The sequence below is a fragment of the Salmo salar genome, chromosome 24 (genome assembly GCF_965601325.2).
Source record: "Salmo salar chromosome 24, fSalSal1, whole genome shotgun sequence".
NCBI classification, from domain to species: Eukaryota; Metazoa; Chordata; class Actinopteri; order Salmoniformes; family Salmonidae; genus Salmo; species Salmo salar.
The window spans coordinates 38795105-38819159 of record NC_138314.1 but is presented as its reverse complement, the minus strand read 5'-3'; the positions used below and the strand labels follow the sequence as shown (position 1 = coordinate 38819159).

Below are 24055 nucleotides of genomic sequence, written 5' to 3'. Positions count from 1 at the left end.
CACATTCACACAAGATTGTTTGAAGAACAAATGTATTGTACGTGTACGGTATATCAGTACAGTGAAATCCCAAATTATTGGCACCCTTGATAAATACTGAGCTATATTATATGCTCAAAATAATTGCTAAATTAGATTATTTTAAACTAATAGAGAAATATAATTTGTTTAACAAATTATATATTTTTTCTTCTAAAAGTTAGGATTAGAAATGATTGGAACCCCTGTTTTCAATACTCCTTCCCCTTGCGAGGATAACGGCACTGAGCCTTTTTCCAAAATGTTTCATAAGATTGGAGAACACATTGGGTGTGATCTTAGACCATTTTTCCATACAGAATCTTTCCAGATCCTTGATATCCTTCGGCCTGCACATATGGACTGCCCTCTTCGATTAAAACCACAGGTTTCCAATGGAGTTCAGGTCCAGAGACTGAGATGGCCATTGCAATAGGTTGATTTTGTAGTCAATTAAGCATTTCTTTGTAGATTGTGATGGTTGCTTGGGGTTATTGTCTTGCTGGAAGATCCACTTGCGGACATGTTTCAGCCTCCTGGCAGAGGCATCTGGATAAAATGTCCTGGTACTTGGTAGTTTATGATGCCGTTGACTTTAAAGGGATACTTCAGGATTTTGGCAATGAAGCCCTTTATCTACTTCCCCAGAGTCAGATGAACTCATGGATACCATTTTTATGTCTCGTGCTAGTAGATACCATAGACTTCCAGTCATTGCGCTAACGCTAGTTAGAATTGTCTCGCGAAGCTACCTCTAACTTCCGTCATACTGTATGCAGAGACATAAGACTTCAGCCACCCAAGTCATAGACTGTTCTCTCTGTCCTGAACAGCTTCTACCCTCAAGCCATAAGACTGCTAAATAGTCAGTTAAATAGTTAACCAATAGCTATCCAGACTATCTGCATGGACCCTTTTTGCAATAACTTGACTCTTAAGCTGTGGTTAGGGGCACAACTTTCACTCGGGACCGGAGGGATCCCCTCCACATTCTGAAAATGCATTTTTGTCCCCCCCAGTTTTATCATTGGAATGTGACACAAAACAAGGCAATGGTGTGCTTTAGGACCATGTGGATGCCTCCAATTTGGTTTGTCTGTTAGGCTGTTTGGTTAGGCTGTTTGGAGTGTTTATCTGACTAAAAAATAAAAAATATAAAACAAAGTTGCGCCCCTGGCTGCGGTTACTGTTAGCATAAAATTGATCAGAAATAGCTAACACAACGTGCCATTGGAACACAGGGGTGATGGTTGCTGATAATGGGCCTCTGTACACCTATGTAGATATTCCATTAAACATCTGCCGTTTCCAGCTACAATAGTTATTTACAATACAATGTCTACACTGTATTTCTTATCAATTTGATGTTATTTTAATGGACAAGAAATGTGCTTTTCTTTCAAAAACCAGGACATTTCTAAGTGACCCCAAACTTTTGAACGGTAGTGTATGGTTGTTTTTGTGCTACTTTTATGTACCCATTTCCTGATTTTTGAAAGTCAGCAACCATTTGTATCTTTTCATTTGTGAATTCTTTGCCTTTTCCCATGGTGAAGGATGACAGAGGAATATTACCTAGTTTTTATACTCCAATGAAGGGCATAATACCGAAAGGGCAGAACACCTTAAACTGAGTTTAACTTAAAAATGTAGAATGTTAGGATGCAGATTTACTTTTTTATTTTGGAGAATCTTTAGGTGTGCCAATAATTTTGACACCTACCTTTGAGAGAAAAACAGTACTACTTATTAAACAAAATCTCTTCCTCTGAGCAAACAATATAGCTCAGGACTGTATTTGAAATATATTTTTTATACAGTCTTTTTTGCTTATCTTTATCAAGGGTGCCAATAATTATGGATGTGACTGTATGGACAGTAAGCAGGTTTTATATCAGCAAGTACTGTCAAAAACATTTTGTTCATTTGAGAGTATACTAATAGGTTGATTAAAAAACACACACACACACAACAGTATCTCATGATTTAAAATGTTTAAATGTAATGGTCAACAGTCAAAGCAAGGCTTATCATTCACAATATCTTATACTGTATTATTCATTTTAACTGACAATGCAATCGTGGCACTATGTTGTAAACTATCAACTATCTAAATTCATCTACAATTTAAAAAAAACAAAAAACATGCAAAATACTGAGAAAAAGTGAGTGCCTTGTTCTACTGAACATTGTTTTTATTATAATCCACCCGCGACCCACAAGTCCAGAAAATCCTTGACAAGTCTCCTTATACTGAGGTTAAAACAATGAAACACATTCAAGAGTGACACTGAAATAGCTAATGCCAATTAACACCCCTTCTAATCCCAAAAAGCACAACACTCTGGAAATATCAATGACAGGGATCACATTTTCAAATAATACACGTATAAAGCTAATTTAACTGCACAAATAATTTAATGTTACATCACTATTTTGACAAGTGTTAAGACAATTATTTGTAAAAATCAATAACACTTCAATAAAAGTGTAAAACTGTTGATGACATTCCTTGATGTAAAAGACAACCTATTTCCACTCATACATAATACACTTCAACCATATGCTATAACAGTGCAAAAGTGTTGTTACACAGGTCACATTTCCTGTTGCTGCAGAATAATTTTCATTCTGTAGCAAACTGGCTCAAATTAAGATCCCCTATATGTCTAGGTACGAATTTTCCTTATTTACAGCTTCATGTTGACTCTATTTGACAACACTATCATTCCAAGCGCAATTGTTTTCTTCTGCGCCTCAGTTGTTTTCTTGTGAGACTGTTGTTTCCTGTAAAATATAAATGTGCAGTAAGTTAAGCCATAGCACGAAGCATGATGATCAACAGCACTAATATTCAAAACCTGTATTGGCCATTTGAGAAACTTCATATCACCCAAACACAAAAACAACAATATGAAAACAAATCATTGAGGGGAGAAGTGTTGAGGTCCATACTCTTATCTTATCCAACATACTAGCGGTGTTGTAATATGCAGGCCAGAAGTGGCTTGGTCAAGATAAACTTAAGCAATTTGCGGATTTTAGATAAGCTCCCTGCTGTTGATAAAGCAGCCAGCCAGTCTGAACATTACATGCAGGCTTCCAAATGCTCAATAGATTAAAACTATAGCTGTGTGGAACACAGTCTCCCAGTTACACATCTATCAGCCTGTGGGAACAGATTCCTTGAATTCTTAACCACAACACAAAACGGAAGCTTACACGCTTAAAAAATACAGTAAATGTATTTTAAAATACTAAGGGCTTCACCGAATTGCTGATTGTACTGGGGTGGAAATGACTTGCAGACTTCCTGCGTAATTAAACATCTGGAAACAATTTGGAAAGAAACGTTAAAGTAGCCTAAGAGTCAGGATGTGTGAGCAGGCAACAGAACAGTTAAAGTAGCCTAAGAGTCAGGATGTGTGAGCAGGCAACAGAACAGTTAAAGTAGCCTAAGAGTCAGGATGTGTGAGCAGGCAACAGAACAGTTAAAGTAGCCTAAGAGTCAGGATGTGTGAGCAGGCAACAGAACAGTTAAAGTAGCCTAAGAGTCAGGATGTGTGAGCAGGCAACAGAACAGTTAAAGTAGCCTAAGAGTCAGGATGTGTGAGCAGGCAACAGAACAGTTAAAGTAGCCTAAGAGTCAGGATGTGTGAGCAGGCAACAGAACAGTTAAAGTAGCCTAAGAGTCAGGATGTGTGAGCAGGCAACAGAACAGTTACTCTATACAGAGTGTAAAGAGCTCAGAGACCAGGGTTGTCCTCATAATGTGACGATGCCAAAACTGATACGTCTCATGTTACTACCTTAGAGGTCACCAATCATGAACTTTCAGCACACTCAGTCAAGTTAAACAATGAAGGTCCAGACACCAAGTTTTTACAGCTTTCAAAACATGTTTGTGTTCTTAAATGAACTGTTAAAAACAGCTGCCAGCTGAACTATTTGTTCAAAGATATCCGTGAGTGATTCATGGGACAATAACGAGTGTCCCATCGTTTCAATTAAGTTCTGTGAGATTCAAATTAAACATAATGTCTGATGGTAGACCTACTCTGTGGACCTTCAACAACAAGCCGTTTGAACCATATCAAATAGCTTATGGCACCTTTCACCACATGTATTGTCATGAATCTTGAGCTGGAGACAGAACTGAGCGATTCCCGCTAAATGAACCAGCTGCAAAGTCAAAATAGGCTATATTGTAAAAATTCATAAAAACCAAAATGTGCTTTTTGGTCTTAATTTAAGATTAGGTTATGCATTAGGGTTAGCTGTGTGGTTAAGCTTAGGGTTAAGGTACGGGTTAGGTTTAAAATCATATTTTATGACTGTGGCAGCATCAGCTAATGACCACTCTGCATAGCCGCCTTCAGGGCAAGGTTCATGACAATAAATGGCAACCTGCCCTTTCACCAATACATTCACAACTTACATCAATCTCCACTGGCTTGGGTGATATACTTATGCTCTTAGATAAACGAAAGTTGTAAAACTTCAGTGATTGGAAATAATATCTATTAACACTTAATAAACCAATGCTTAGATAATGATATCATGGCTATAATGAGCTTGGGTAAGAACGGTGCTTAATTTAAGAAAGAATGCTTACAGATTGAGTCCTCTTTCCAAATTTGCTCCAGAACGTCATCTTGGCAGTGTTCTTGTGTCCTGTGCGCTCGTCAAAGGTCTGGCAGGTATCGAAGGGTGGACTGTACAGGTGCAAACTGACCGAACCTTCGGTGTGACTGTCGTTCTCTACTCTGTGCAACCCAAGGGAATCTAAAACCGACAAACACAACACATCTATGATATGGCAACGGAAGGTAAAACATTAAAATATCACACAGCTGTTAGTTTCCGCTAATGGTAATTTTACACCGAACACAACACATACGAGTCATACAGTATCCATTAAGAATTTGTATAATATGTAACAATCCTTTGTAACATGTACAACTAGTTTTCAGATAATCAAATACATGAAAGTAAAGATATTCACCTGTAAGAGGATGTTTATAAAGATATACATGCATATTATGTGTGTAAATAATATGAATAAATGCCTCTTTATGTTGTCTGACACTCAAATGTTGAGGAAATACTAAACTGCCTTGAATCTTACCATTGATGTAGGCACACTGGTTTTCTTTCAGAATTCTCTGAGATTTCTGAACCATGTCACCAACATCCTGTGTTTTGTTATTGGGCCATTCAAACAACGTCTCCTTCAGTTGGCCTTGCAGCATCTTCATGAAACAGTGGGAGTCTGTGTGGTCATGGATACTGCTGCAAGTGGTGAAAAACACAGACACTCTTAGAATGTTCCAGAACAGTGTTATATGGGGCTCAACCTTAGTACCTATGGTTATGTGTCTGTACAGGTTCATTAGTTCTAAAATAGTCCTGTTTAAGGACACATTTTCTGCCTTTTGTGTTAAATGTTATATATCATGTGGTCTACTGACATACAGTATAACTTCACCTCTCAAACTACATTAGCTACAATCTGCTATTCTGTACCTTTCTCTCTGCCTCAAGCAATGTAAGGTGACCAATTGTCAATATCTGACTGTTTGAAAGGGGCAAATTATTACCCAAATGTATTTATCTTTGTAAAACATACATAATGCTGACTTTAACAAGAACCTTGGACTCTGAAGCATGTTTTTTAATTTCAGTAGAACGACATACTGATGTTTTACCTGACAAGTCACATAACACATTGTAATTACACTGGTTCTGCCAATACTATTTCAAACTGACGATATACACTCTTATAGAAATAGCACCGGAATAAGTATGAGGGCTTTCGATGGATCAGATCAAATAACTTTCAACATTGTTTGCAAAAATGTCTAACCTGCCCTGACCCTCTCCCCAACAGAGTAAAATGAGGTTGAACTTTCCGTTCCCTTCATCCACCAGGTTCCTTGTATACCTGGAACACATTCACAACACAAACAGAGGTGTGGGTTAGAACAAAAATACTGTTTAGCCATTCAATTATTGGTAGCATTAATTGCATTTTTGCTTATATTTATTATTACGTTAGTCAGCACCTGTCCAACATTGTGGGGTGTATGTCAACTGATGCTTTTAGAACAAAGGTAGGACATCCGATGCCTTTGTTATAGCTACACTGAAATGTAGGACACTGAATCGTATGGTATAGCCACAAACTGATTTGCAACTACCCCAATACCTTACATGCAAATTATCTGGCATAAATACTTACACTAATGTCAGAATAAAGACCAGAGGAAAAGGGTTTGGACAGATGGATTGCAATGGATTTTGTTATTAGTGGTGTGACTCATTCAGAAAACTTTCAAATTATGTTTTAGCTCAAAACTAACTGAAATGCTTTACCCACCAATTTCCATAAAAATAACTACAAATGTTATTCCCAAATTCACCACACAGTGATTCAGGCTATTGATAAAGCCTGTTCGTTAGTGATTGGCCTAAATAAATGTAGTAGGAGTACTGTTAATATCTGATGATATAGAGATCCTTTCAAACAACCTACTATGGCCCAGATCATGTCTCTGCTTAAATTACACCAGTCACGTTTTTGGGTGCATAGAAATTCATCAGTGATTTTGTAGCAGCTGCAAGGTCCAGTGTGTGATCATACCTCAAATGCACAGCATGTCCTCAAAGCAACCGGTGGAGATCTGTCTCGAATTCTGATTTGCGGACGGGTTCCCACCCTCCATTTACCCCCCACCCCTCACAAGAATCAAAACATTCCCAAGTTGATGGCGGAAGTCGGGAAAAACTGTGGATATGGCATTTTCTTTTTGGTGACGCAAACAATGAAACTCATTTTGAAAGTCTCATTCTGTTGTCAACATCTTCAAATGTAACTTTTTTTAAGTTTTAAAAGTTAGCGCATGCATGCTAGGCTATATTTTATAAATATTTAATATATTGCTTATTTTTTGCTTTTAATATATTGCTTATATATTGCTTATTTTACATAGCAAAAGTTTAATATAATCTGTTAAAATGTGTTTTGTAGTTAAACATTCATAATGTAGGCTATATTAACAATATAATATTATTAACACAGTGAATAATTGCAAATATGAGAGACATCCCACTGCCATTGAATCCTCTGAAGCCTATGTCATGTGTAAGCGCATATATATATATATATATATATATATATATATAACCAGAGGTCTAAATCACAGGAGGACTGGCTCGTGGTAATGGCTGGAGCAGAATCGGTGGAATGGTATTAAATACATCAAGCATACTGTTTCCGTGTGTTTGATGCCATTCCATTCCTCCGTTTTAGCCATTATTATGAGCCGTCCATCCCTCAGCAGCCTCCACTGATCTAAATGTAGTTGTTCTAAATTGTGTGTGTGTATATATATATATATATATATATATATATATATATATATATATATATATATATATGAATGAGAGAGAGAGAGAGAGAGAGAGAGAGGTCTAAATGTAATGTTGCCTGCTGATCACTCATGCTACACCTTTCATGTTAATGTTTACACCATATAGCCAGCACTCCACCAATTTCAAGTCAATGGCTGGTGTTTTTTCAATTCATTGTAATACTATTAGTTGCAGGATTTCATGATAAGGTGATAACTGCATATAATATACATGTTCTTTTTTTTAAACAGATATTTTTTTCTATAAAATAGTATGTTTATAACCAGTGTATAGGATATATTCGACATTAAACAGGCCTACTCAACAACACCAATATAGTAGGTATAATAGTAATAATAACAATTATTATAGTAATTTCAAAATAGAAATAAACATAATTTTACCTGGTCGGGTCAAACATCGCAAATTGCTTCCACTCTTGTAGATTGCTGTCATATGCCTCCATTATTTGTTGCACCTCCTCCACATTGATTTTGTCACTTTCAAAGAGTTTATGCAGCAATTTGATCAGGTCATCAAGACTTTTTGGTTTCATCACTTCGGTTTTCTCCATGGTTAAGTGCGTAATTGTTCTTGAAAACTCGCTTTTCCAACTAACGAAGTAGCCTACTTTTATAGCGTCCCTCTTCTTTTTGAGGCCAACTTTTTTTGGACTGTACCATTTATGAAAAAGGGTGAACTTATTATGAGTTCAAATATGAACAACCTTTATGGGAATAACATCACTATTTCCCATAAAGGATGTGTCCTCAATTGTAAATAATAGCTGGGATTTTATTTATAAGATACATTTAAGGTCGAAGTGTTATAATATTCTTAATTATTTACCCCCACATCAAGTAACGTTACTTGGACCAATCCTAGTTTTGGCTGCGGCTGATAATTAACCAAACCGCTTCCTTTCCAGGATGAGTTTTGCTTTGACAATCTACAATAACCTCCTTTGAACCTTTTAATGAGTCGGGTCTCAGTAATTGAGTCCACAATGGAAAGAGAGAGAAGAGAGAGAAGAGAGAGCAGAGTTTTAGTAACAACAAAACATGATATCACTTGTGAGATAATTCAATTAAGAGTTGAATTTAAAGCAGAACATTGCTTCATAAATAATGTAATCACTTCGTAATAGAAATGTTCATTTAGTTTTGTTAACATTGTTGGTGAAATAAGCAGAATATGCCTATTTATATCTGATCATAGGCAATTGTATTGTCTAGAACCACTCAAGCTTTTCATAGATCATCTGTGAGAGCAACAACTGCCAATTTTGAACTCACATCCAGTCATTTAAATGCAATATTATGGCGGTTGGGAGGTGAACAACACTGATGAGTAACCCTGCCTGGGTCCTGAAGAGTTGCGTTAGCTCCCCAAGCAAATGTCTATGCTATAGCTTAGCAGGCTAACACAATATATTGTGGCGCATTGTAGATCACTCAGTCCCATTGGTACCTTGTCATATATTGTCAGTTTATCAGAGGAGGAGGTCAAATGGGGTTACGTGTAACGTGATGGTGTGGTAACTGGAATTGAACCATGCACATGCGATCGATGACTAACGTGTCTGAAACGTGGGTTACTTACCTGAGCTATTGCCAATGCTTAGCTCAGCGTTTTGCAGTTGCAGCACACGGTGACCTGGGTTCAATACCCGCCATTCAGAGAAAGAGTTTTAACGGAGATAATTTAATAGGCAGGGGCATTATTCCTGTTGAAGAATATAATTAGGTTATATGATAGTTTAGCTTTTTGTTAACATGTGTCTTTATTTATTACCTTAGGCTATATCATTTTATCACCCGTTGCTATACTTCCTGCACATCTTCACAGGATCACCCAAAAAGTAACACGTAGTCTTAGAATCGTGTCCGCTAAAGTCAAGACACCATGTGAAGTTAAACCATGTTTATGGATGCTATTTCGCACCACAAACCTATAAATTAGACAGCCAGGGTGTCATTTGTTCCCAGCTTATGGAAAGGAAGTGGGACGATTGTCTTCCTTGACATGCTGCCAAATATAAGGGTATCAGGCCTGTATCTATGGTGATGTGATGTACACTATAGGCTGGCATATACACATGATCTCATAGATGCCTTTCATTTAGGTCTAAAGAGGATATATCTTCGTCAAAATATATGGAACAACTAATCACTTCTTCCTATCATTTTTATGTTTGTAAGGTACATTTTTTTTCGTAAATATCAAGATTGAATTTCATGATGAAGAGTTGTGGCCAGGCATCATGACCAATTTAATTTCTACACACTTTGGACATACAGATGTTGCGTTCCAATGCAATTTATGTTCATTGTCGTTTTATCAAAATCAATTGGACTCTTGCGCCACCTAGGGCCTTAACCCAAGCGGAACTTAATGTCCAACATTGAAAATGATGGCGCGAGTACAGAAGTGTGGGAGTAGGCTACTCAGAAGATTGCCATTTCCAATTGATCAGGTAAATGGGCGTAATGGGGATGTCATTCTCCCACATAGCTATTTCACTACTTTACTCAATGAAACGACTGGACCAAATGGGAAATGGTGACACCATTACATGTTATGGATTAGCATGGCCTCAAATACTAGACGTAACATAGTAAATGTATGTATATGGCACTCAAATTAGTCTCGCAGAGTTTCTAAACCCAGAGGACTGACATCGCGAGACTTCCGGTAATGTTTGCGAAACAGACCTGGCTGGGATTTGGGGTTTGAGAAGAATGCTAGAAGTGAAAAATTCTTCCTTAGTTGTTCATTTTCTCAAAATTTAAAGGCACGACCTAGATTTGAGCCAATGTCTTAAGTAATTGAACATGTTATTACTTCAATCTTGTGAAGGTGACAAACTGACATATTTTCATTTTCATCAAAAACAACTTTATATTGAAGGAGTGCCTTTGATTTGACTGCCTGTACATGCGCAGTTCGGCGCGAGAAAACCGTTACACCCCCTGACACATAAACTATTGCAGCTTAAATACTGGAGGCTGAGACAGGAGGTGTCGGGAGACACTGTGGCCCCATCCGACGATACCCCAGGACAGGGCCAAACAGGTAGGATATAACCCCACCCACTTTGCCAAAGCACAGCCCACACACCACTAGAGGGATACCTTCAACCACCAACTTACCATCCTGAGACAAGGCCGAGGATAGCCCACGAAGATCTCCCCAATGGCACGAACCCAAGGGGGGGCGCCAACCTGGACAGGAAGATCACGTCAGTGACTCAACCCACTCAAGTGACGCACCCCTCCTAGGGACGGCATGGAAGAGCACCAGTAAGCCAGTGACTCAGTCCCTGTAATAGGGTTTGAGGCAGAGAATCCCAGTGGAGAGAGGGGAACCAGCCAGGCAGAGACAGCAAGGGCGGTTCTTTGCTTCAGTGCCTTTCCGGTCACCTTCACACTCCTGGGCCAGACTACACTCAATCATAGGACCTACTGAAGAGATGAGTCTTCAATAAAGACTTAAAGGTCGAGACCAAGTCTGCGTATCTCACATGGGTAGGCAGATCATTCCATAAAATGGAGCTCTATAGGGGAAAGCCCTGCCTCCAGCTGTTTGCTTAGAAATTCTAGGGACAGTAAGGAGGCCTGTGTCTTGTGACCGTAGCGTACGTGTAGGTATGTATGGCAGGACTAAATCGGAAAGATAGGTAGGAGCAAGCCCATGTAATGCTTTGTAGGTTAGCAGTAAAACCTTGAAATCAGCCCTAGCCAACAGGAAGCTAGTGTGTAATATGATCAAATGTGTGGTTCTAGTCAAGATTCTAGCAGCCATGTTTAGCACTAACTGAAGTTTATTTAGTGCTTTATCCGGGTAGCCGGAAAGTAGAGCATTACATTTACATTACATTTTAGTCATTTAGCAGACACTCTTATCCAGAGCAACTTACAGTAGTGAATGCATACATTTCATACATTTTCTTCTCTGTACTGGTCCCCCGTGGGAGTCAAACCCACAACCCTGGTGTTGCAAACACCATGCTCTACCAACTGAGCCACACGGAAAGTCTGACCCGGAAAGTCTAACCTAGAAGTAACAAAAGCATGGATACATTTTTCTGCATCATTTTTGGACAGAAAGTTTCTGATTTTTGCAATGTTACGTAGATGGAAAAAAGCTGTCCTTGAAACAGTCTTGATATGTTCGTCAAAAGAGAGATCAGGGTCCAGAGTAACGCCGACGTCCTTCACAGTTTTATTTGAGACGACTGTAGAACCGTCAAGATTAATTGTCAGATTCAACAGAAGATCTCTTCGTTTCTTCAGACCTAGTACCAGCATCTCTGTTTTGTCCGAGTTGTAGACATTGTGCCGCCATCCACTTCCTTATGTCTGAAACAGGCTTCCAGGGAGGGCAATTTTGGGGCTTCACCATGTTTCATCGAAATGTACAGATGTGTGTCGTCTGCATAGCTGAGAAAGTTGACATTATGTTTCCGAATGACATCACCAAGAGGTAAAATACATTGTGAAAACAATATTGGTCCTGAATCTGATCCTAGATCTGTACCTACGGTAAACATCACCCTGAAGCCAGACCTAGGAGTATGAGGATGGACTGTTGAGGAACACCGAAATTTACAGTTGATTTGTCAGAGGACAAACCATCTACAGAGACAAACTGATATCGATGACGTCTTTCTAGGCATGAGCTTAGCTAGCTAACGTTACCATGACATCACCAACAAGTGTGATCAGGGATTTCTATTGGAGAAGCAGTTTTAGCCTATCTTCATACAATACTGTCTTTGCTAGTATGATATGCTACGTTTAGTATGGTTTCATAAGACAGAATGTTACTTAAGCCAAAAACCAAAGGATGGAGGTTGGGGATATAACGTGAATGTCTAGCAACCCAAAGGTTGCATGTTGAAATCACATATAACTTGAGCATTTTAGCAACTACTTACAATGTTTTAGAGACTTTGCATGTTAGTAACCCTTCCCCTAATCAAAACACTTAACTCATTTAGCAGACACTCTCATCATTTACATTTCACAGACACTTCTAGCAACTGCATACATTTTCATACTAATTTCCCCCATACTCGCCCCCGTATGAATCTAACCCACAACCCTGGCGTTGCAAGCGCCATGTTCTAGCAACGAAACGTAACTTAACAGCTTTTACATCACGTTGCAGAGTGTTTGGAGTAAACGGTTTGCTATGGTGCAAAATGTTTAGCTATGGTATGCCACTAATGAGTACACCCCCTGATGACTCCCAATTCACTCAAAAGAGAGAGAAAGGGAGAGAGAGTGGGATAACTGACCCTTGACCCCCCCCCCCCCCCCCCCCCAACCCTGGGGGAGCTCAATCCGAAAGGGGGAGATTCTCAATTAGGCAAAAGTTCGTACTCTCCTTAAATCCACCATCCTCCTCTCCCACGTGACCCGATAAGTGGTTGCCATATGTAGGAGTGTGTCAATTAGTTAATAACCAGTTGAGCTGACAGACATATTGCACGCTATGGTTTTAGTGAAGTTATATAAATGGATGTAACTATTTGCACATTACAACACTGTATATACATTTTACAATTTAGTCATTTAGCAGACGATCTTATCCAGAGCGACTTACAGTAGTGAGTGCATACATTTCATACATTTTTTTAAACTTTTTTTTCCCATACTGGTCCCCCGTGGGAATTGAACCCACAACCCTGGTGTTGCAAACACCATACTCTACCAACTGAGCTACACCATAATATTACATTTGAAATGTCTCTTTTCAAATAGTACTTTTGTACTTTTGTGAGTGTAATGTTTACTGTACATTTTTAATTGTTTATTTCAATTTTGTTTATTATTTATTTCACTTGCTTTGGCAATGTTTGCATACGTTTCCCGTGCCAATAAATCCCTTTGAATTTAATTGAATTGTAATGATACAGCCGACCACCAGAGGGAAGCAACTTGACGTTTATTCGACAGAGGACGTTGACATGATTGTAGGAAGGTCTTGATGGCTGTCTTCTGACTTCTAAAACGGTGGGAAATCAATAAAATAAGTAATGTAATTAAATACATATTTTTTAAAGTAATTCTAGTGCCCAATTTTGGGGACTGGCAGCTTAAGAGGTTTTAATAGGCGAACTGAGGAGTTGGCTCATCTCCTCGATAGCCTCCCCAGCAGAGGATACTCGTGTGTATCCTACCAGCTCACTAAGGCGTTTTGAAATCCGCCACACCTTCTTTGAATCAACTGTTGTTTCCTCAGGGGAGAAAAGCATGCACATGTTAAAATATAAGTAGCATATAGTTTTTAATCTATACATTTTGCACAACCACTTTACACATTTATTTTGGGATTCCTCCTATGAAGAAGGCTGCCTACACACTGAAGAAGGCTGCAAAGCCGAGTTGTCTGTGTACGCTATCCCTTATGAAGTGAAAAGTAATTGAAAAAATGAAGTAAGCTTTATGCGGACCCATAACACCTTTTTGCTTATCGGGATCCCTCTGTAAACGTCATCTGCCTGATGCGAGTGGAGAAGGAGAGACTTATTTAATTTTCACAAGTGCATTCATTTCCACGTTTCCTCACCTTCTCGCGATAACCTTTTACCTTTTTAAAGGAGGAGAGGACAGAGAGGATCTCCCATTGTCTGGCCGGAGGAGGCGCCAGGCAGCCAAGCCCCCTATGGTTGAGATGGGCTGCCCTAAGGCCATGGCCCCCCCGGCCCCGTTTAGACTCATCTCTGACATCTGCTGGTTCATCTGGTGGGATTACAGAGAGAGGAATGAGTTTAAAGCATCAGGGAAAGTCACTGGGAGACACCTATCCAGTTCTTTTCAGATTTGAAAGTACTTAGTATTTAGGGGGAGTATGGATGACGTTGTCAGATCAGACCTACTGCTCTCATGGACCATATGCAACTCATACACTTGTCCATGTCCGTAAGTCATTCTTCAAATATTTTATTTTTAATGTTACTATCTTGTACTTTAATCATAAAATATATTCCTAGGAAAAACCCTAAAATGGTCTCCAGTCTGCCATAGAAAGAGATGGTGAGACCCTCCATACACCGTCCAATCATCATATTTTCTTTATATTTCCATTTTCAGCCCACACAGTTGCTCAAGCATTTTTCAGTTTATAAAAACCACCCTCTGTAAGGGCTCTTTGATCCAAAATCAACCCCTTACCTCAAACCGTGCACACTTCTTGATGCCCACTCAACACACCCATATGGGTGTAAGCAAAGTGGTTGTGCCTTTCTGATTGGCAAAGAAAGAGTTTCCGCCATTTTGCTTAAACTATCTAGTGGTTTCAGATTTAGGAGGGGGCCTCTCCAGCTGTCTCAAGTCAAGTGTCTAAAACAGGGATGGGAAACTGACACAACCATCATGGCTGTGTAACAGACACATCTCAAGATTGGTAAATCACCCTTTACTGGTTCTAACAGCCAATCAATCAGCTTCCTGCCGGCCAGTGGCGATCTTACCATGTACAGTACCCGTCAAAAGTTTGGACACACCTACTCATTCAAGAGTTTTTCTTTATTTTGACTATTTTGTACATTGTAGAATAATAGTGAAGAAATCAACACTATGAAATAACATATATGGAATCATGTAGTAACAAAAAAAGTCTTAAACAAATAAAAATATATTACTTTTTTTGATTCTTCATAGGCGCCACCTAGAATGCTATTCCAACAGTCTTGAAGGAGTTCCCACATATGCTGAGCACTTTTTGGCTGCCTTTCCTTCACTCTGCGGTCCAACTCATCCCAAACCATTACAATTGGGTTGAGGTCAGGTGATTGTGGAGGCCAGGTCATCTGATGCAGCACTCCATCACTCTCCTTCTTGGTCAAATAGCCCTTACACCGCCTGGAGGTGTGTTTTGGGTCATTGTCCTGTTGAAAAACAAATGATAGTCCCAATAAGCGCAAACCAGATGGGATGGTGTGTCGCTACAGAATGGTGTGGTAGCCATGCTGGTTGTGTGCCTTGAATTCTAAATGAATCATTGACAGTGTCACAAGCAAAGCACCCCCACACCATCACAATTCTTCACAGTGGGAACTACACATGCTGAGATCATCCGTTCACCTACTCTGCGTCTCACAAAGACATGGCGGTTGGAACCAAAAATCTAGAATTTGACTCATCAGACCAACGTACAGATTTACACCGGTCTAATGTCCATTGCTCGTGTTACTTGACCCAAGAAAGTCTATTCTGCTTATTGGTGTCCTTTAGTCCTAGTTTATTTGCAGCAATTTGACCATGAAGCGGCAGGTAGCCTGGTTAGAGTGTCGGGCCAGTAACCGAAAGGTTGCTAGATTGAATCCTGGGCTGACAAGGGAAAAATCTGTTGTTCTGCCCCCGAACACGGGCTGTCATTGTAAATAAGAATTTATTCTTAACTGACTTGCCTAGTTAAATAAAAATAAATGAAGGCCTGATTCACGCAGTCTCCTCTGAACAGTTGATGCTGAGATGTGTCTGTTACTTGAACTCTGTGAAGCATTTATTTGGGGTGCAGTTAACTCTAATGAACTTATCCTCTGCACCAGAGGTAACTCTGGGTCTTCCTTTCCTGTGGCGGTCCTCATGAGAGCCAGTTTCATAATAGCGCTTGATGGTTTTTGCGACTGCACTTGAAGAAAAAGTTATTGAAATGTTATCCATTGACTGACGTTCATGTTTTAAAGTAATGATGGACTGTTGTTTTTCATTGCTTATTTGAGCTGTTCTTGCCATAATATGGACTTGGTCTTTTACCAAATAGGGCTATCTTCTGTATACCACCCCTACCTTGTCACAACACAACTGATCGCTCAAACGCATTAAGAAGGAAAGAAATTCCACAAATGTATTTTTAACAAGGCACACCTGTTAATTGAAATGCATTCCAGGTGACTATCTCATGAAGCTGGTTGAGAGAATGCCAAGAGTATGCAAAGCTGTCATCAAGATAAAGGGTGGTTACTTTGAAGAATCTCAAATATAAAATATATTTAGATTTCTTTAACACTTTTTTGGTTACTACATGATTCCATGTGTATTATTTCATAGTTTTGATGTCTTCACTTTTATTCTACAATGTAGAAAATAGTAAACATTTTGAAAAACCCTTGAATGAGTAGGTGTGTCCAAACTTTTGACTGCTACTGTATATATATATATATATATATATAAAAAATTGTTAAACAAACTCTGTCTGTCGACTCTTAGCAAACTTTTGGAAATAAATGGTGTTTGACCAGATGTAATGCTATTTCTCTGTAAATAAATAAACAACAGACTTTCAGCATTCTTATAGAGAAGGGCACTCAACATGTACTGCACTGACACATATGACTGATGATTGGTTGAAAGAAGTTGATAATCGTCACACCCTGATCTGTTTCACCTGTCTTTGTGATTGTCTCCACCCCCTCCAAGTGTCGCCTGTCTTCCCCATTATCCCCTGTGTATTTCTACCTGTGTTCTCTATTTGTCTGTTGCCAGTTCGTCTTATTTGTTCAAGTCAACCAGCATTTTGTGTCTCAGCTCCTGCTTTTTCCAGTTTCTCTTTTCTCGCCCTCCTGGTTTTGACCTTTGCCTGTCCTGACTCAGAGTCCCCCTGCCTGACCCATTTGCCTGCCCCTGAGCTTGCCTGCCAACCTATACCTTTGCCCCCCTCTGGAATACTGACCCCTGCCTGCCTTGACCTGTCTATTGCCTGCCCCTATTGGAATATTAAACTATTGTTTATTCGACATGGTCTGCATCTGGGTATTACATTCATACCTGATAGTACGAACTGGCCATGACTGACCCAGCAAACCTGGACCAGCTGCGCAATGGCATCCCCTCCCAAGGAGCCTCCATTGGTGGGCACGGGGAATTGCTTTGTGGGCTGATAAAGGGGGTCCAAACATTGGCTGAGCGCCATGACATGCTGATGGAGCAATTCTGGGGGGCAGCCTGCAACGGTGGTAACCCCACCGCCATTCAGCAACTCGGCGGTTAGCAGCGCTGCCCCAACGGCCACTCCACCTTCCCAGGAGCACCGCTTATCTCCCCTGGAACACTGTAATGGAGAGCCGAGCACCTGGCGTTTCTAGCTCAGTGTGCCCTCATTTTCGAGCTTCAGCCCTCCTCCTTACCCTCGGATCGCTCCAAAATAGCCTACCTGATGTCTGAAAGGGCTCTCAAATGGGCTACCGCTGTATGGGAACAGCAGCCGGCCATATGTGCGAGCCTGAAAGGGCTCATAGGAGAGGTGAGGAAGGTCTTTAATGCCCCGTTCTACGGGAGAGAAGCTGCCCGGAAGCTAATCCAGCTCAGGCAGGACGACCGCACTGTGGCCAACTATGCGGTGGATTTCCGTACGTTGGCAGCGGAGAGTACGTGGGACCCGGAAGCACTGTTCGACATGTTCCTGCACGCCGTCTCGGAGGAGGTTAAGGACGAGCTTGCGGCTTGGGAGTTACCCACAGATTTTTACCCCCTCATTGCTTTGACCATCCGCATCAATGGGCGATTGCGGGAATGACGGATGGAGAGGAAATTCGATTTCATTCGCACGTCCAGGGATTCCACCTCGCCTCCGAGTCATCCCGGAAGTCCCCGACGGTCCCGTTGCTGAGAGCACACAAGGTTTCCAGACCTTCCTCGAGAGTTACCGATGATGGCCGAGGCACTGTGTCCCTTAGCTTATGCAACTAGGCTGGGTTGGGCCGTCGCCAGTGGAACGGCAGCACCGGATCAGCACAAGGAGCTGTCTGAGGGACTTTAGGTCATTTTGTGTCCTCGTGTCCAGTAAAAGACCAGGCTCACCGGTAGGAGCGAGTATTCTGGTGGGCCATATGGAGAACTTTTCTGCTTCCCTTACTCGCACCCCTATTCATGTCATTCTGCTGTGGGGAAACCAGTCCAAATCTCTCTGGGTCCTCATTGACTCTGGGGCCGACGAGAGCTTTTTGGACTTTTTGGCTTCCGAGGTGAACATCCCCAATCAGCCCCTCTCCATTCCCGTGGATGTTAGAGCATTGGACGGGCGCTCTATAGGTCAGGTCACCCATAACACCACTCCCATCAACCTACATGTGTCAGGGAATCACAGCGAGACCATTCAGTTCCTGTTCATCAAGTCCCCCCAGATCCCCGTGGTTTTGGGATTCTCCTGGCTCCCGCTACACAACCCACTCATCAACTGGTCTACGGGTGCCATCATGGGCTGGAGTCCGTTCTGCATGCCCATTGTCTGAAGTCGGCGCAACCTGCACCGGGACACCTTCCTGGTTCCTCTGAGGTGGTTCCGGGCCTCTCCACCATTCCCGCGGAGTACCAGGATCTCCGGGGGGTGTTCAGCAAGTCCCGGGCCACTTCACTTCCGCTGCACCGCTCCTATGACTGGGGGATTGATCTTCTCCCTAGCGTTACGCCGGCCCGGGTGCGTCTGTACTCGTTGTCGGGACCTGAAACCAAGACTATGGAGGACTACATTGGGGACTCCCTAGCTACTGGATTTATCTGTCCCTCTTCCTCCCCCGCTGGCACAGGGATCTTCAACAACTACCGGGGACTCAATGACATCACTGTAAAGAACCGTTATCTGCTACCACTCATTTCCTCGGCCTTCGAGCCTCTCCAGGGGGCCACTGTGTTCTCCAAGCTGGATCTACGAAACGCCTACCACCTGGTGCGGATACAAGAGGGGGACGAGTTGAAGACCGCCTTCAACACGGCCAGCGGCCACTACGAAAATCTGGTAATGCCCTTTGGCCTCACCAACTCCCCTGCCGTGTTCCAGGCTCTGGTGAATGACATTCTCCACGACATACTGAACTGGTTCGTCATAGTCTACATTGATGACATCCTCGTCTTCTCCCGCTCCCCCCAAGAACATGTGCCCCACGTCCGACAGGTTCTCCAGCGCCAGTTATTTGTTATGGCGGAAAAGTGCGAGCTACATCGCTCCACCATTCCCTTTCTGGGCTACATCATCTCTTTTGGGAGTGTCCAGATGGATCCCGAGAAGGTGAAAGCGGTGGTGGATTGGCCTCAGCCTACATACAGAGTGCAACACTTCCTGGGGTTCGCCAAACTTTTACCGGCGCTTTATCCGAGGTTACAGCACCATGGCCTCTCCCTGTCTGCCCTCACCTCTACCAAGGTTCCGTTCACGTGGTCCGCGGACCGGGCGTTCCGGGACCTTAAACACCGCTTCACCACGGCTCAAATCCTGGTTCATCTGGACCCTTCCCGTCAGTTCGTGGTGGAAGCTGATACTTCAGATGTCGGAGTGGGGGCTGTTCTGTCCTAACGTTCTGCCCTGGATCTTAAGCTGTATCCCTGCGCCTTCTTCTCCCACCGCAACAGAGATGAATTACGATGTGGGGAATCGGGAGCTTTTCGCGGTGAAGATGGCATTGGAGGAATGGAGGCAGTGGCTCGAAAGGACAGAACATCCATTCATTGTGTGGAACGACCACAAAAACATGGAGTATCTCCGCGTTTCAACTCCAGGCGGCGAGATGGGCCCTACTGTTTACCCGGTTCAACTTACCTCTCCTACTGGCCAGGGTCCAAGAACGTCAAGCCGGATGCCCTGTCTCGTCGCTATAACCCCCCGGCTACCACCCCAGAGCCCAAGACCATCCTTCCCACCTCGTGCCTGGCGACAGCACTCAGCTGAGGTATCGGGAAACAGATCCGGCAGGCGCAGCATTCCCAGCTGAATCCTGGGGGGGTGCCCAGATAACCGGATGTTCGTGCCTGACGCTTTCCCATATCTCCAGGCTTGCCTGCCACCCGGGCTCCCGGTGGACCCTGGCCTTCATGCGACAACGTTTTTGGTGGCCTACCATGGTTCCGGACATCGCTGCCTTTGTCGCCGCCTGCACGGTCTGTTCAATGAACAAGACCCCTCGACAAGCTCCGGCTGGCCTCTTCCAACCTCTGCCCGTCCCTTGTCACCCCCATGTCTCACATCTCCCTGGACTATGTCACGGGTCTCCCCCCGTCTGATGGCAACACCGCCATCCTGACCAGATTGCTTTTCCAAGGCCGCCCACATCCTTCTCCCCAAGTTACCCTCTGCCAAGGAGATGGCCCAGCTCATGATGCAGCACGTCTTCCGGATCCATGGATGGTCTCATGGTCTCCAACCGCGGCCCTCAATTCTCGTCCCGGTTCTAGAAGGTGTTCTGCACCCTCATTGGGTCGTCGGCCAGCCTGTCCTCTGGGTTACACCCCAAGTGTAACGGCCAGTTGGAGCGAGCTAACCAGGACCTTGAGACCACCCTGCACTGCCTGGTCTCCGCCAACCCCACCACCTGGAGGCAGCAGCTGGTGTGGGTGAAATACGCCAGCAACACCCTTCCCTGCTCTTTCACAGGCCTATCACCGTTTGATTGTTCCCTGGGGTATCAGCACCCGCTCTTCCCTGAGCAGGAAGAGGAGTTCGGCATACCTTCTGCCCAGATATTTGTCCGCCGCTGCCATCGTACCTGGAGGAGACTCCGGTCGGCCCTTCTCAAGACCCCCTCGAGGTATCGACAACAAGCGGATCGCCATCGGACCCCAGCTCCCCGGTATCGTTATGGCCCGGAGGAGAGGTGCTGGGTCCCCGCCAGGGACATCCTGGACCCAGGCCTCATTGTTGATTTTCAGCGCCGGCACCCTGTTCAACCAGGTATGCACCCAGGTAGGACGCCAGTTGGCGCCCCTAGAGGGGAGGTTACCGTCACACCCTGATCTGTATCACCTGTCTTTGTGATTGTCTCCACCCCTTCCAGGTGTCGCCCATCTTCCCCATTATCCCCTGTGTATTTATACCTGTGTTCTCTGTTTGTCTGTTGCCAGTTCGTTTTATTTGTTCAAGTCAACCAGCGTTTTGTGTCTCAGCTGCTGCTTTTTCCAGTCTCTCTTTTCTCGCCCTCCTGGTTTTGACCCTTGTCTGTCCTGACCCGGAGCCTGCCTGCCAACCTGTACCTTTGCCCCCCTCTGGATTACCGACCTCTGCCTTACCCTGAGCCAGCCTGCCGCCCGGTACTGTTGCCCCACCTCTGGTTTACTGACCCCTGCCTGCCTTGACCTGTCTATTGCCTGCCCCTATTGGAATATTAAACTATTGTTTATTCGACAGGGTCTGCATCTGGATCTTACCATCATACCTGATAACAATAAGAAAATTGTGGGAGCTGTACTGACCATAAAATGTTGTTGAAAAAACACATTTTATGTATTTTCAACCTCTGCCATATCATGGATTCAGAGCTATCGATCTAATAGAAAACAGAGTGTTTTCTTTAATGGAAGCTTCTCTAATGTTAAACATGTAAAGTGTGGTGTACTGCAGGGCAGCTCTCTTGGCCCTCTACTCTTTTCTATTTTTATTAATGTGCTACCACTGGCATTAAACAAAGCATGTGTATCTATGTTTGCTGATGATTCAACCCTATACACATCCTCAACCACAGCTACTAAAATAACTACAACCCTAAACAAAGAGTTGCAGTCAGTTTTAGAATCGGTGGCCTGTAATAAATTAGTCCTGAATATCTCTAAAACTGAGAGCATTGTATTTGGTACAAATCATTCCTTAAGTTCTAGAACTCACCTGAATATGATCATGTATAGTGTGGCTGTTGAGCAAGTTGAGGAGACTAAATTACTTGGTGTTACCTTAGATTGTAAACTGTCATGGCGAAACATATTGATTCAATGGTTGTAAAGATTGGAGAGGTCTGTCCTTGATAAAAGATGCTCTATTTTTTTACACCACGCTCTAGTTTGATCTTTTCTTGATTATTGCCCAGTAATATGGTCAGGTGCTGCTAAGAAGGACCTAGAAAAAATGCCGCTGGCCCAGAACAGAGCGGCACGTCTTGCTATTCACTGTAATCAGTGTTAAATCAATACTATGCATACCAGTCTTTCTTGGCTAAAAGTAGAGGAAGGACTGACTGCATCACGTCTTATTTTTATAAGAAACATTAATGGGTTGAAAATTCAATTTTTTTTGCATAGCCAACTTACACATAGCTCTGACACACATTACATGTACCCCACCAGACATGTCACCAGGGGTCTTTTGACAGTCCCCAAATCCAGAGCAAATTCAAGAAAAAGTACAGTATTATATAGAGCCATGATTGCACGGAACTCCTTTCCATATCAGATTGCTCAAGTGAACAGCAAACCTGGTTTCAAAAAACAGATAAAGCAACAACTCATGGCCCAACACCTCTCCACTATTTGACCTGGATATTTTGTGTGTATGTAGGCAACTGATATGTAGGCTATGTGTGACATTTTTTCATTTATGTAGTTCTGTCCTTGAGCTGTTCTTGTCTATTAATGTTATGTATTATGTCATGTTTAATGTTTTGTGTGGACCCCAGGAAGAGTAACTGCTACTGTCGCAACAGCCGATGGGGATCCTAAAAAAATACCAAATACCAAATCAGGCCCCCGAGGACTGGAGTTGCCCATCCCTGGTCCAGAAGTAGGTGGTAGAGGTACGGTGCCTTCAGAAAGTATTGATACTCCTTGACCTATCCCAGATTTAGTTTTTTTACATTCTGAATTCAAAATGGATTAAATATATATATTTCTCTCACCCACCTACACACAATACCCCATAATGACATCATGAAAACATGTTTTTAGTCATTTTATCACATTTATTGAAAATGAAATACAGAAATATCTCATTACCTAAGTATTCACACCCTTGAGTCAATACTTTGTAGAAGCACATTCGGCAGCGATTATAACTGTGAGTCTTTCTGGGTAAGTCTCTAAGAGCTTTCCACACCTGGATTGTGCAATATTTGCCCATTATTACTTTCAAAGTCTGTCAAATTGGTTGTTGATCATACAGTGGGGGAAAAAAGTATTTGATCCCCTGCTGATTTTGTACGTTTGCCCACTGACAAAGAAAGGATCAGTCTATAATTTTAATGGTAGGTTTATTTGAACAGTGAGAGACAAAATAACAACAAAAATATCCAGAAAAACGCATGTCAAAAATGTTATAAATTGATTTGCATTTTAATGAGGGAAATAAGTATTTGAGCCCCTCTCAATCAGAAAGATTTCTGGCTCCCAGGTGTCTTTTATACAGGTAACGAGCTGAGATTAGGAGCACACTCAAAGGGAGTGCTCCTAACCGCAGCTTGTTACCTGTAAAAAAGACACCTGTCCACAGAAGCAATCAATCAGATTCCAAACTCTCCACCATGGCCAAGATCAAAGAGCTCTCCAAGGATGTCAGGGACAAGATTGTAGACCTACACAAGGCTGGAATGGGCTACAAGACCATCGCCAAGCAGCTTGGTGAGAAGGTGACAACATTTGGTGCGATTATTCGCAAATGGAAGAAACACAAAAGAACTGTCAATATCCCTCGGCCTGGGGCTCCATGCAAGATCTCACCTCGGGAGTTGCAATGATCATGAGAACGGTGAGGAATCAGCCCAGAACTACCGTAAATTCCGGACTATAAGCCGCAACTTTTTTCCCACGCTTTGAACTTCGCGGCTTAAACAATGACGCGGCTAATACATGGATTTTTCCCGCTTTCAAATTTGTGGGTCCTGACAGCGTGGAGAATTGTAAAAAAATCCACTATCATCAACGGG

The 24055-nt window shown here is 42.4% G+C and overlaps 1 protein-coding gene across 1 annotated transcript; it reads right to left on the bottom strand.

Moving 5' to 3' along the window:
• Positions 1-2422: 2422 nt before the first annotated feature.
• cdo1 (cysteine dioxygenase type 1) lies at positions 2423-8107 on the bottom strand. Its single transcript, NM_001141521.2, is given in 5 exon segments — positions 2423-2805; positions 4634-4803; positions 5147-5310; positions 5885-5962; positions 7836-8107. Coding segments are annotated over 5 exon segments (612 nt in total). The 5' UTR covers positions 8006-8107; the 3' UTR covers positions 2423-2775.
• Positions 8108-24055: the final 15948 nt, after the last annotated feature.